Source organism: Hyla sarda, chromosome 6 (genome assembly GCF_029499605.1).
Source record: "Hyla sarda isolate aHylSar1 chromosome 6, aHylSar1.hap1, whole genome shotgun sequence".
Taxonomy (NCBI): domain Eukaryota; kingdom Metazoa; phylum Chordata; class Amphibia; order Anura; family Hylidae; genus Hyla; species Hyla sarda.
In genome coordinates this window covers 292,176,837-292,191,644 of record NC_079194.1, presented here as the reverse complement: position 1 = coordinate 292,191,644, position 14,808 = coordinate 292,176,837, and the positions used below count along the sequence as shown (strand labels likewise).

The following is a 14,808-nucleotide window of genomic DNA, read 5'->3' as shown; positions in this document are numbered from 1 at the left end:
GCGTGACGTCACACGGGGGAGGAGGCGTGACGTCACACGCCGCCCGCCCTGTGGTCGCCAGTAATCAGACCCGGAGCGAACATGCTCCGGGGACTGATTACAAACAGGGTGCCGCGTGCATGATCCCGGGGGTCCCCAGCGATCAGGCATCTTATCCCCTATCCTTTGGATAGGGGAAAAGATGTGTAAGCACCGGAGAACCCCTTTAAAGCGGTACTCCCATGGAAAACTTTTTTTTTTTTTTTTATATCAACTGGTGCCAGAAAGTTAAAACAGATTTGTAAATTACTTCTACTAAAAAAATCTTTACCCTTCCAGTAGGAGCTGTATAATACAGAGGAAATTCTTTTCTTTTTGGATTTCTCTTCTGTCACGATCACAGTGCCCTCTGCTGACCTCTGCTGTCCCTTTTAGGAACTGTCCAGAGCAGCATATGTTTGTTATGGGGATTTTCTTCTGCTCTAGACAGTTCCTAAAATGGTCAGCAGAGAGCACTGTGCTCGTGACAGAAGAGAAATCCAAAAAGAAAAGAATTTCCTCTGTAGTATACAGGCCCTAAAAAGTACTGGAAGGATTAACTATTTTTTTAATAGAAGTAATTTACAAATCTTCGTAGCCGTTAAATAACCCAGGGATGGACTTAGGGATACTTTAGGAGCCACCAAAACTTCCCCAAACAAAGGCCAAGTCCAAGTGAGTTTGGTCACTTTAGATGGGGAAAAGAAAATACTACAGATTCGACCCCTGAATTAGAGCAGACACCAGATAGAAACCCTGAGGACCCCATTCAAAGTCAACGGGACCCATCAAGACTCGTTGTGCAACAGACTGTCTGGGTTCGTTGTTTGTCACTAAAACGGACTCTACGATGAAGCTCCCAAACACAGATGTGAAGTTAGAAGTCTATGGGATCTGCAAATGTTTCAGCGCACTTGTTAACTGGTGTCTAAGGGGGGGGGGGGGGGGGGGAATTGTCCAGCCCTGCTGATTGGCTGCGGTAGTCACATGACACCAGAGCGCTGACCGAAGACATCCGCTGAGGAACACTAGAGGCAGAACGTGGCAACGGAGGTGGAAGTAAGCGTATGACACTAGTGACTGTCACACAGGGAGAGATAAGGGGACAATAATAACTGTGACACATGGGGGATGAGGGGACAGTAATAACTGAGACAGAGGAAGAGATGAGGGGACAGTAATAAGACACAGGAAGAGGTGAGGGGACAGTAATAACTGAGACAGAGGAAGAGATGAGGGGACAGTAATAACAGACACAGGAAGAGATGAGGGGACAGTAATAACAGACACAGGAAGAGGTGAGGGGACAGTAATAACAGACACAGGAAGAGGTGAGGGGACAGTAATAACAGACACAGGAAGAGGTGAGGGGACAGTAAGCACTGTGACACAGATGAGATGTGGGGACAGTTATAACTCTGACAGTGGGGAGATGAGGGGACAGTAAGAACTGACACATGGGGAATGAGAGGACAGTAAGAACTGTGACACGGATGAGATGAGGGGACAGTAAGAACTGTGACACACGGGAGATAAGGGAACGTTAATAACTGAAATACTGTGAAAAGGAGGGGACAGTAATAACTGACACAAAGGGGAGATGAGGGGGCAGTAATAACTGACAGAAAGGGAGAGATGAAGGGACACTAATAACAGACACAGGAAGAGATGAGGGGACAGCAATAACTGAGACACAGGAAGAGATGAGGGGACAGTAATAAAAGACACAGAAAGATGAGGGGACAGTAATAACAGACACAGGAAGAGATGAGGGGACAGTAAGAACTGACACATGTGGAATGAGAGGACAGTAAGAACTGTGACACGGATGAGATGAGGGGACAGTAAGAACTGTGACACACAGGGGAGATAAGGGAACGTTAATAACTGAAATACTGTGAAAAGGAGGGGACAGTAATAACTGACAGAAAGGGAGAGATGAAGGGACAGTAATAACAGACACAAAGGGGAGATGAGGGGACAGTAATAACTGTGACACAAAGGGGAGAGGACTGATCATATGACGTGACCTGCAGCAATTCTGCATCAATTTGGGGGTTAATTACAAGACACGGCTCTGATGACGTTACTGTAATGAGCCGATCACTGCCAGATGACAGCAAGCAGAGATGTTAAAAATTGTATAGAATTTATACAAATAGGAATATTATCAGCTTCATATCCTTATGTAAAGAGTAACCTTTTATCTGCTGAACACCCCCTTTACATATAGGACCTGCGGCTATATGTTAGGTGTATCGTTTTATAGCACTAACAGGCGCCGAGGCTGTGTCCGGCACCTTTCTTTACTTACAGGTGGCGGCTTCTTCCTCATCTGGAACACGCGGGTGTCCCCGAAGCTCAGAGAGGCGATGACGGGATTCTTGCCCAGGTCGGGCTCGTCGTCGCTGTGCCAGTCTATGCTGTCCTTGTCGTGTCTGTAGAGGTTGCAGAGCAGGGAGTTGAAGGTGTAGCCGGTCACCAACTCTATACGGTCTTTCAGCATGGTCAGCAGGGGGTGCCACTGCAAAATGAGGGGGGGGGGGGGTGTTTTGAATCTTTAAAGAGGTGCTTTTAAATCAACTGGTGCCAGAAAGTTAAACAGATTTGTAAATTACTTCTATTAAAAAATCTTAATCCTTCCAGTACTTTCTGGAAAAAATCTTAATCCTTTCAGTATTTTCTTTTCGGAACACAGAGCTCTCTGCTGACATCATGACAATAGTGCTCTCTGCTGACATCTCCGTCCATTTTAAGAACTGTCCAGAGTAGGAGAAAATCATATGCTGCTCTGGGCAGTTCCTAAAATGGACAGAGATGTCAGCAGAGAGCACTGTGCTCGTGATGTCAGCAGAGAGCACTGTGTTCCAAAAAAAAAAAAGAATTTCCTCTGAAGTATTCAGCAGCTAATAAGTACTGGAAGGATTAAGATTTTTTAATAAAAGTAATTTACAAATCTGTTTAACTTTCTGGAACCAGTTGATTTAAAAAAAAAATTTTTCCAACGGAGTACCCCTTTAACCTCTATTACTTGTGGTATCACAATTGGCCCCTGTAATAGGGACCCTAATAATTTCTAGTCGAGTGTAACCCAACTAGTGTGCCTCCAGCTGTTGCAAAACTACAACTCCCAGCATGCGCGGACAGCCTTTGGCTGTCCGGGCATGCTGAGAGTTGTAGTTTTGCAACAGCTGGAGGCACACTAGTTGGGTAACACTTGTCTTGTGTAGGTTTATACTCATATACTACAACTGACATTGTTAAAGGGGAACTCCAGTTTGTTAAAACTTAGCCCCTATTCACATGCAAGGGGATAAGTGTCTAATCCTGGGAGGGGCTGATCGTTTGTGTACAACTGCTGGGGTGTTCAGCAGCTGATAAGTACTGGAAGGATTAAAAGGAGTACTCCGGTGGAAAACTTTTTTTTTTTTTAATCAACTGATTTGTAAATTACTTCTATTAACAAATCTTTACCATTCCAGTACTTATTAGCAGCTGTATGCTACAGAGGAAATTCTTTTCTTTTTTAAATTTCTTTTTTGTCTTGTCCACAGTGCTCTCTGCTGACACCTCTGTCCGTGTCATGAACCGCCCAGAGCAGCATAGGTTTGCTATGAGGATTTTCTCCATGCTCTGGACAGTTCCTGATATGGACAGAGATGTCAGCAGAGAGCACTGTGGACAAGACAAAAAGAAATTAAAAAAGAAAAGAATTTCCTCTGCAGCATACAGCTGCTAATACGTACTGGAAGGGTAAAGAATTTTTAATAGAAGTCATTTACAAATCTGTTTAACTTTCTGGCACCAGTTGATAAAAAATAAAATAAAATAAATGTTTTCCACCGGAGTACCCCTTTTAGGTTATTATCCAAGATTAGAAAAACATAGCTGCTTTCTTCCAGAAACAGCACTACTCCTGTCCTCAGGTTGTGTGTGGTATTGCAGCTTAACTGAAGTGAATGGAGTGGAGCTGTAATACCAGACACAGCCTGAAGACAGGGGCGGCGCTGTATTTGGAAGACAGCAGATAGGTTTTCCTAATTCTGTTTAAAAACCTGAAAAACTGCAGACTTAAGAATATGTTTAGGCGCTTACATGAGAGTTGGCCTGCATTGTGGAACGGGAGTAAGTGTAGGGGACCTCCCCGTACCAGCAGGTTAGTCGCGGCTCCTGGTAGGGTCCGTCTGTCAGGAGAGAAGAGCAGTAGTGATGGGGTTACATTTTTTTTCTAGGACTGACTAATTTACTGTATAGAGCAGAAGGCTTGGTATTAGTGACCGTTCTGCAGCAGTATATATATACATAGCACAGGCTTCTATTGCCATCTGCTGGCAGATTTTAGATATAGCAATGTAAAAATGTACCTGGCCCAATATTGGTTTTCTGCCTCCAGGGAATCTCTCTTTGTAGCTGCTCAAACATCCAGTCGGCTTCTCTGGGGTCAATGAACTGGGGGAAGAGTCTCAGTCTGCAAAACATTACAGTGAATGTGGATCTATGGCCTCTCTAAAGCAGTTTACTATTACTGTAATTCACTACAACTCCCAGCAGGCCCTGACAGCTGCACATATGATGAGTGTTGCAGTTTTGCAACAGCTGGAGGGCCACAGGCTGAGGATTATTATTGTAGATCTCATACAGATCATAAGTGGACTGCTGGTATGTGACTATACAATGTATAATTAATATATATATATAATGTATACACAGGCCAGCCGCTCCTCCATGATAACTCACCTGGACACCCCCGATGGAGATATACTGATATCATAGCTGCCGTCCTTCCTGGGAACAAAAATGTATCCAAAATGTGAATAGTGAAAAAAGTGAGTACAGTTCTAGAGTATAATACAGGATATAACTCAGGATCAGTACAGGATAAGTAATGTAATGTATGTACACAGTGACCCCACCAGCAGAATAGTGAGTACAGCTCTGGAGAATAATACAGGATATAACTCAGGATCAGTACAGGATAAGTAATGTAATGTATGTACACAGTGACCTCACCAGCAGAATAGTGAGTACAGCTCTGGAGAATAATACAGGATATAACTCAGGATCAGTACAGGATACGTAATGTAATGTATGTACACAGTGACCTCACCAGCAGAATAGTGAGTACAGCTCTGGAGTATAATACAGGATATAACTCAGGATCAGTACAGGATAAGTAATGTAATGTATGTACACAGTGACCCCACCAGCAGAATAGTGAGTGCAGCTCTGGAGTATAATACAGGATATAACTCAGGATCAGTACAGGATAAGTAATGTAATGTATGTATACCGTGACCTCACCAGCAGAATAGTGAGTACAGCTCTGGAGTATAATACAGGATATAACACAGGATCAGTACAGGATAAGTAATGTAATGTATGTACACAGTGATCTCACCAGCAGAATAGTGAGTACAGCTCTGGAGTATAAATCAGGATATAATTCAGGATCAGTACAGGATAAGTAATGTAATGTATGTACACAGTGACCTCACCAGCAGAATAGTGAGTACAGCTCTGGAGTATAATACAGGATATAGCTCAGGATCAGTACAGGATAAGTAATGTAATGTATGTACACAGTGACCTCACCAGCAGAATAGTGAGTACAGCTCTGGAGTATAATACAGGATATAACTCAGGATCAGTACAGGATAAGTAATGTAATGTATGTACACAGTGACCTCACCAGCAGAACAGTGAGTGCAGCTCTGGAGTATAATACAGGATATAACTCGGGATCAGTATAGGATAAGTAATGTAATGTATGTACACAGTGACCCCACCAGCAGAATAGTGAGTACAGCTCTGGAGTATAATACAGTATATAACTCAGGATCAGTACAGGATAAGTAATGTAATGTATGTACACAGTGATCTCACCAGCAGAATAGTGAGTACAGCTCTAGAGTATAATACATGATATAACTCAGGATCAGTACAGGATAAGTAATGTAATGTATGTATACAGTGATCTCACCAGCAGAATAGTGAGTACAGCTCTGGAGTATAATACAGGATATAACTCAGGATCAGTACAGGATAAGTAATGTAATGTATGTACACAGTGACTCCACCAGCAGAATAGTGAGTGCAGCTCTGGAGTATAATACAGGATATAACTCAGGATCAGTACAGGATAAGTAATGTAATGTATATACACAGTGACCTCACCAGCAGAATAGTGAGTACAGCTCTGGAGTATAATACAGGATATAACTCAGGATCAGTACAGGATAAGTAATGTAATGTATGTACACAGTGACCTCACCAGCAGAATAGTGAGTACAGCTCTGGAGTATAATACAGGATATAACTCAGGATCAGTACAGGATAAGTAATGTAATGTATGTACACAGTGATCTCACCAGCAGAATAGTGAGTACAGCTCTGGGGTATAATACAGGATATAACTCAGGATAAGTACAGGATAAGTAATGTAATGTATGTACACAGTGACCCCACCAGCAGAATAGTGAGTACAGCTCTGGAGTATAATACAGGATATAACTCAGGATCAGTACAGGATAAGTAATGTAATGTATGTATACAGTGACCTCACCAGCAGAATAGTGAGTACAGCTCTGGAGTATAATACAGGATATATCTAAGGATCAGTACAGAAACCCCCTTAAGGTTTTCAACAACCCAGGCTGTGACATAGAGGATACTGATAAGAGTAAAGTAAGGAAAGTAAAGAGAACATTTTACTTTACACAGGACGACACAACCCCGTCTTGCTGTGGACGTTACTCACTCAATAACGCGGGGCTCTGGGACCTTCCGATTTACCTGAAACAGAGAGACGTTTGTATCAGAGAACATGGTAGTGGGAATAAATTAAACTTTACAACAGAGGTATATATATATACATCATGGAGTCCCCCAACATATACTGCCACCTGCTGGACATTATAAAAAAAAAAAGTGGTGAGTGAAAAGCATCGCTGGCCCTATTACATGGAGCGATTATGGGTCCATTCAGCTGATAATCGCCCCAAGTGTGCTGTGAAATCTCAGACACACCCAAGTTTATGTTTTTTACTATTTTTATCTGTCCCTCTGAGATCCCCCCTTAATACAAGGTGCCTGTGATGGCTGTATCCACTATAGATAGAAGGGGGGGCTATATACCTCTGCTGGTTCTTTATATACAAAGTGCTTGTCCTGGTCACTCGCCCAGCGCTGGGGATTGGCAGCCACAGGATGAGATGCTGGAAGAAAGAGAGAACACTCACTGGCTGTCCGGGCATGCTTGGAGTTGTAGTTTTGCAACAGCTGGAGGCACCCAGGGTGGAAAAACACTATTACTGTATCAATATATAGGGATAAGCATCTGCCAAATACCTCCAGTACCCTTTATCCTGGGCGGTGTTTCCCAACAATTGTGCCTCCAGCTGTTGCAAAACTACAACTCCCAGCAGTTGAGAAGCATTGATATAAAGGGAACTTTTGCAATTTTACTAATATACTTTGTTTTTCTATTCTTTATCAATTTCAGGACCTCTGCTTGCTGTAAACAGAAACAATCTTGTTCTGGTGCCAGAAAGTTAAACAGATTTGTATATTACTTCTATTAAAAATAGAAGTTAAGTTATAGAAGTTATAGACCCTAAATTAGCAAGTCCGGCTGGCTTTGTTTTTATGTGTATGGGAACCTTAACCTCTTAAGGATGCAGGGCGTACCTGTACGCCCTGCACCCGATGCTGGTATATAACGCAGGGTCACCCCGCCTCATACCGGGTCGGTCCCGGTGGCTAATGACAGCAGGGACCCTGGGCTAATAGCGTGTGGCACTGATCGTTGTGTCGCGCACTATTAATTCTTTAGACGCGGCGTTCAAAGTCGATCGCCACATTCAAAATTAAAGTAAACACTTCCCGGCAGCTCAGTCGGGCTGATCGGTACCATCGTGGTGAAATGGCCATGTCCCGATCAGCTAGAACGCAAGCGGAGGTTCCCTCTCCTGCCTCCATCACGTCTGATCAGCGATTGATTGCTCCAAGCCTGAAATCCAGGCTTGAGCAATCGACCGCTGATAACACTGATCTTTGCCGTGTCAATGCACGGCAATGATCTGTGTATGAGATCGGTATGTGCAGTGTAATAGCCACTTGGGGGGGGGGGGGGGGGAGGATATAACACTGCAAAAAAAAATGTAAAAATTTTTTTTTTAAAGTAAATAAAGGTCATTTAACCTCTTCCCTAATCAAAGTAAGAATCACCCCCCATTTCCCCATTTAAAAAAAAAAAAACTGTATGTGGTATCGCCGTGTGCGGAAATGTCCAAACTATAAAAATATATCGTTAATTAAACCACCCGGTCAATGTCGTACACGCAAAAAAATTCCAAAGTCCAAAATATTTTATTGGTCACTTTTAATATCATGAAAAAATGAATAAAAAGCGATCAAAAAGTCCGATCAATATAAAAAAGAAAATGACATTTTTAAACGTATAAATTTTCCTGCATGAAGTTATGATTTTTTTTTAGAAGAACGACAAAATCAAACCTATATAAGTAGGGGATCATTTTTATCGTATGGACCTACAGAAAAATAATAAGGTGTTATTTTAACTGAAAAATGCACTGCGTAGAAACGGGAGCCCCCAAAATTACAAAATGGCATTTTTTTCTTCAATTTTGTCGCACAATGAATTTGTTTTCTGCTTCGCCACGGATATTTTGGTAAAATGACTGATGTCACTGCACAGTAGAATTGGTGGCGCAAAAAATAAGCCATAATATGGAATTTTATGTGCAAAATTGAAAGGGTTATGATTTTTAGAAGGTAATGAGGAAAAAATTAAATGCGGAAAACGGAAAAACCCTGTGTTCTTAAGGAGTTAAAACCAGGAGGGAAGGTGGTTCCTGGAGATAAGGTTACTCTGGGGATGATGGGGGTTGTAGTTCTGCAGCAGCTGGAGAGCACTGACTATGTAATAGCTCCACATTCTATTCATGAACCTCTAGCTCCATCTACAGGTCATTATATGTATTTCAACCTGCTAACAATTGAAGACGCTTTATTTTTTCTTAAATTTAACAAGTTTAATCAAAATCATTTAAGCTATATATATATATATATTCATAAAAATATAAAAAGAAAGCATCATCCATATATACAACATGAACTGATGTTTGCCCAGTACGAGATACACGATCATGCCTGACGCCTCACCTGCAGCCAAATTGTTTACTTTATGGATTTTATGCAGAATTTTTATGACCTCATCAGCGAATCGTGCTGCAGAGGTGACCTTACCAGGGCGAGGGGCACTCTTAGCGGGTCCTGCCCACGCCCCCTGCACTCGTGCCCGACGTCTCTTGTCGTCCATCCTCCCGTGGTCAAGACTCATCACAGTGATCTGGAACAAGAGAGGTCAAAGTGTGATGACCAGGATTGTAACAGGTCTTTCTGCAGAACAGTTCACTTACTTAAATATTTAGGGAAAAGAAACGGGGATGGAGATACTGCTGTGACTACTGGGGGGGAGGTGTGGGGCACTGCTTTGACTACTGGGGGGGCATCTGAGGGGCACTGCTGTGACTACTGGGGGATCTGAGGGCACTGCTGTGAAACTGGGGGGAGGTGGGGCACTGCTGTGACTACTGGGGGAGGTGGGGGCACTGCGGTGACTACTGGGGGGGATCTGAGGGGCACTGCTGTGACTACTGGGGGGATCTGAGGGGCACTGCTGTGACTACTGGGGGAGGTGGGGGTACTGCTGTGAGTACTGGGAGAGGTGGGGGGGGGGTACTGCTGTGACTACTGGGGGAACCTGAGGGGCACTGCTTTGACTACTGGGGGCATCTGAGGGGCACTGCTGTGACTACTGGGGGATCTGAGGGGCACTGTCTGTGACTACTGGGGGATCTGAGGGGCACTGGCTGTGACTACTGGTGGATCTGAGGGGCACTGCTGTGACTACTGGGGGATCTGAGGGGCACTGCTGTGACTATCTGGGGGATCTGAGGGGAACTGCTGTGACTACTGGGGGATCTGAGGGGCACTGCTGTGACTATTGGGGGGATCTGAGGGGCCCTGCTGTGACTACTGGGGGAGGTGGGGGTACTGCTGTGACTACTGTGAGGGTAAGGAGGGAGATACTGCTGTGACAACTGTGGAAATGTGTGGGGCACTGCTCTGACTACTGGGGGAGGGGGCTGCTGTGATAACTGGGAGATAATGAGGGAGCTACTGCTATGACTACTCAGGGGCACTTCTGTGACTACAGGGGGTAGCTATGGGGCACTGCTGTGACTACTGGAGGGCCTTCTGTGACAACTGGGGGGGGGTAATGAGGGAGCTACTGCTGTGACTACTGGGGGGGCACTTCTGTGACTACTGGGGTTAGCTGAGGGGTACTGCTGTGACTACTGGGGGAGCTGAGGGGTACTGCTGTGACTACTGGAGGGAGGTGAGGGGGCACTGCCCTCACTGACTACTTGAGGAGGGTGGGGGGGCACTACTGTGACTAATAGGGAAGATGGGGCACTGCTGTGACTTCTGGGAGGGAAGGTGGGGGCACTGCTGTAACTACTGTGAGGGTAAGGAGGGAGAAACTGCTGTGACTACTAAGGGAATGTGTGGGGCACTTCTGTGACTACTGGGGGGGGGGGGGGTAATGAGGGAGCTACTGCTGTGACTACTCAGGGGCACTTCTGTGACTACAGGGGGTAGCTATGGGGCACTGCTGTGACTACTGGAGGGTCCTTCTGTGACAAACTGGGGGGGGGGGGGGTAATGAGGGAGCTACTGCTGTGACTACTGGGGGGGCACTTCTGTGACTACTGGGGTTAGCTGAGGGGTACTGCTGTGACTACTGGAGGGAGGTGAGGGGGCACTGCCCTCACTGACTTCTTGAGGAGGGTGGGGGGGCACTACTGTGACTAATAGGGAAGATGGGGGCACTGCTGTGACTTCTGGGAGGGAAGGTGGGGGCACTGCTGTAACTACTGTGAGGGTAAGGAGGGAGAAACTGCTGTGACTACTAAGGGAATGTGTGGGGCACTTCTGTGACTACTGGGGGGGGGGTAATGAGGGAGCTACTGCTGTGACTACTGGGGGGCACTTCTGTGACTACTGGAGTTAGCTGAGGTGTACTGCTGTGACTACTGGGGGAGGTGGGGGGGCCTTGCTGTAACTACTTGAGGGAGGTGGGGCACTACTGTGACTACTAGGGAAGATGGGGTCTGCTGTGACTACTTGGGGGGGGGGGTAAGGAGGGAGATAATGATGTGACTATGGGAATGTGGGGGGCACTGCTTTGACTACTAGGGGCGGTTGGGCTCCCTGCTGTGACTTCTGGGGGGTGTAAATGTGGGGGCCCTGATGTGACTACTTGGGGGGGGGCAAGGAGGGAGATAATGAGACTACTATGGGAATGTGGGGGCCCTGCTGTGACTACTGGGTGGTAAGGAAGGAGATACTGCTGTGACTACAGAGGGAGGGGGTGACCTGCTGTGACTATTAGGAGTGTCTTTGTTAAAATAAGCTGTATTAGAGGAGATACAAGGGTCTGTTCTCTCTACATACAGAGGACTCTTCTCCTCGCGGTGTCTGATGCTCATGTGAAGGGCGCCGAGCTGCAATACCTGAAGCCCCTCTTTATTCTCATAGAAGCGCCCCCAAAATCCCCCCCCCCCCCCCCCAGACAAAGATATTCTAGTCTCCCCCAGCTTCCCCTCCTCCTCCTTTAGGCCCCTGTTCTCCTCCAGACACATTTGACCTCCTAAAAATCCCTCCATACCGTACTGTCTGGGCATGCTGGGATTTGTAGTCTTGCTACAGCTGGAGGCACCCTGGACTATACTGGTCTCGTTATAAGTTCCTTATAGTCAGTAAGCAGTTGCTCATAGCAACTAGTCAGCTTCCAGCTCTCATCCTGCACAGGATTATGGGTGATAGAAGCTGCTCCCTGATTGGTCGCTCCCCACCTGCACTGGTTCCTATAAATCCCCCGCCCGATGTCTGACAGACCATCCTATCGGCCCCTGTTCTCACCCACAACCACACAAGCTCTGCTATAACTCGGCTGCCACGTCTGTCGCACTGTATACAATGTTATACATAAAGTTATATAGAAGCAAGAGGTGCTGTGCGTTCCAGAAGCTCCCACCTGTCATTCCACACTGCTTCCGCTTCCTGTGTTACACTCAAATGCGTCCCTCCCGAACAAAGCCCCGGCAGAAACGTTCCGCCTCATGATGTGTTTTTAAAATAAATGTGCTAAATGGTGTGGGCAAAGGGGGAGGATGAAAGATGAAGGATTCTTATACACAATGGGGGAGATTTATCAAAACCTGTCCAGAAGAAAAGTTGCCTATAGCAACCAATCAGATCACTTCTTTTATTTTTAACAAGGCCTCTGCAAAATGAATTAAGCGATCTGATTGGTTGCTATGGGCAACTCAGCAACGCTTCGTCGGGACAGGTTTTGATAAATCTCTCCCAATATGGTTTATAGAGACACAGGAAAGAGTTAATAAAGCTACAAGTGTTCCCCAAGCTGCTGCAAAACTACAACTTCCAAACCAAAGGCTGTCAGGGCATGATGGGAGTTGTAGTTTAGCTACAGCTGGAAGGACACCAGTTGAGGAACACTTTAATATCCTATACTTTATACCAGTGTTTCCCCGGTGTGCCTCCAGCTGTTGCAAAACTACAACTCCCAGCATGCCCGGACAGCCAACGGCTGTCCGGGCGTGCTGGAAGTTGTAGTTTTGCAACAGCTGGAGGCACACCGATTGGGAAATACTGCTTTATCCAATAAAATTCAGCAACAAGTTTCCCTTGAGGGCGAGGTCGGCTTTCACGTAAAATCCACACGATGCCACATATGGCAAATGAATGCTGGCGGAAACCACTGAGCTCTGATGAAAATGATGCACCACTGTGAGCTTGGGAGTTAAAGGGTTACTCCGCTCCCCAGCATCTGGAACATTGAGTTCTGAACACTGTGTGCGGACTTCCGTGTTCACGCCCCACCCCTTGTGGTGTCACAGCCTGCCCCCTCAATGAAAGTTTATGAGAAAGGGGCGCGATGGCCGTCACACCCCCTCCCATAGACTGGCATTGAGGGGGCGGGACGTCACAAGGGGGCAGGTGTGAACACGGAAGGCTGTACACAGCGTTCGGAACTCAATGTTCCAGACGCTGGATAGCGGAATAACCCTTTAAGGTAATCACAGGCCCCTGTCCGGTCATATACCACCTGGACATGGCGGACACCAACACTAAAACATGTTTTTGGGGCAACTCCTTTCCATAGATAGAACTAGGGTTGCCATGTTTTCCACCAAAGAATACCAGAAATGTTTCCGCAGGTAGAGCTAGGTTCATACTGCATTTTGACTCTTTTACAGGTAACCGTGGAAATCCCGCAGAGAACGGTTTACAGTGATCCCTCAACTTACAATGGCCTCAACATACAATAGTTTCAACAGACAATGGTCTTTTCTGGACAATTGTAACTTGAAACCAGACTCAACATACAATGTACAGACAGTCCAGATCTGTGAAACGTGTCAATGGCCGGAAGAAGCGACCAATCAGAATGGGCATTTTACTGTTAAAATATCTGTATTACTGAAGTGCATGCACTGACTGGTGTCTGGTAGCTCCCCCTACAGTACAGGGGGGTATTATATGTTCTGTACTCTTTCCCTGTATCAGGGTTAGCTGCTCCTTTGGACACCAGGTGGGGGCGGCTCCATGTTACTTTTTTAGGACACTGTGTACTGTACAGGACCCTGAAGAAGCTCCTGTCCTCTCCATAGACAGTGATTACAGCTCCCAGCAGATCTTTATTACTTTTATATGTAAGGATTTGCTTTATCTGTATTAGTTATCTACTTATTTTTCTTTAATCCTCACTTTTTCCTATTTTTGGATGATATTTTGGGGCTTCATAACAAATTACCAGGTTTCCATAGAGTTATGGTCTCAACATACAATGGATTCAACATACAATGGTCATCCCGGAACCAATTAGTATTATAACTTGAGGGATCACTGTACTGTGGAGGAGAGCAGCGGGCAAATGTACCCATCTAAGTGATAGGCTGTTCAGGCCATATATCTTTACTAGATTTAAAGGCGCAGTCTGCTACGTTGTCCAGTCAAAATAGCATATATGGCCTGAAAGGACTTTCTGGGTGACTATATTCGGGCCATTGACATGAATGGCGCCCCCTCTGCTTGAACCTAGCCCAAAAAGGTTTTTTAGTTTGGGTTGGGCCAGGTGGAACCCAGTCAGCTCCTCTGGATGTGCCATAAACATCTAAACTGGGAATAACCCTCTGAAGAGCTAACAACAACATCCGTAATGGTCTAGGGCAGTGTTTTCCCAACCAGTGCTCCTCAAGCAGGTGCAAACCTACAACTCCCAGCATGTCCTGACAGCCCTTCGGCTATCAGGGCATGCTGGGAGTTGTTGTTTCACAACAGCTGGAGGGCCGCAGGTTGGAGATCACTTATCTAGAATAAAAAAGGGGTTATCCAGCCTTTTAAAATTTATGTCCTCTGTTTATATCAGCACATATCTATGTTCACACACACCATTGTTTTGGCTTTCATTTTCAGTCGTTATGAAAAAAATAAAAAGCAGACCTATGCAAATGCAGCTGTCAAAAAACTAATCCTTTACAAGAAAATCGGACAATTATTTTTTACTCTAAGGGAAGGGTATATTACACGCTGCAGATCCTCGAGCCTGCAGAGTGAGCTTGCAGCTGTGACCGGATAGCTCTGTATCCACTCATAGTGGCGGATTTCCCTACTGCC

The 14,808-nt window shown here is 45.5% G+C and overlaps 1 protein-coding gene across 3 annotated transcripts in view; it reads right to left on the bottom strand.

Moving 5' to 3' along the window:
* Window positions 1–12,227, bottom strand: part of ALKBH3 (alkB homolog 3, alpha-ketoglutarate dependent dioxygenase) — an 18,628-nt gene extending 6,401 nt beyond the window's left edge. The window contains exons 1-8 of one of the 3 annotated variants that reach the window (XM_056527753.1): window positions 12,143–12,227; window positions 9,286–9,388; window positions 7,153–7,232; window positions 6,776–6,810; window positions 4,756–4,803; window positions 4,383–4,486; window positions 4,114–4,202; window positions 2,333–2,542 (exon numbers count right to left, since the gene is read on the bottom strand). In XM_056527753.1, coding sequence (XP_056383728.1) covers window positions 2,333–2,542; window positions 4,114–4,202; window positions 4,383–4,486; window positions 4,756–4,803; window positions 6,776–6,810; window positions 7,153–7,232; window positions 9,286–9,379 — 660 coding nt within the window. In that variant the 5' untranslated portion in view covers window positions 9,380–9,388; window positions 12,143–12,227. The other 2 variants (XM_056527752.1, XM_056527751.1) reach the window with 2 other exon arrangements.
* Between the last annotated feature and the right edge of the window lie 2,581 nt (window positions 12,228–14,808).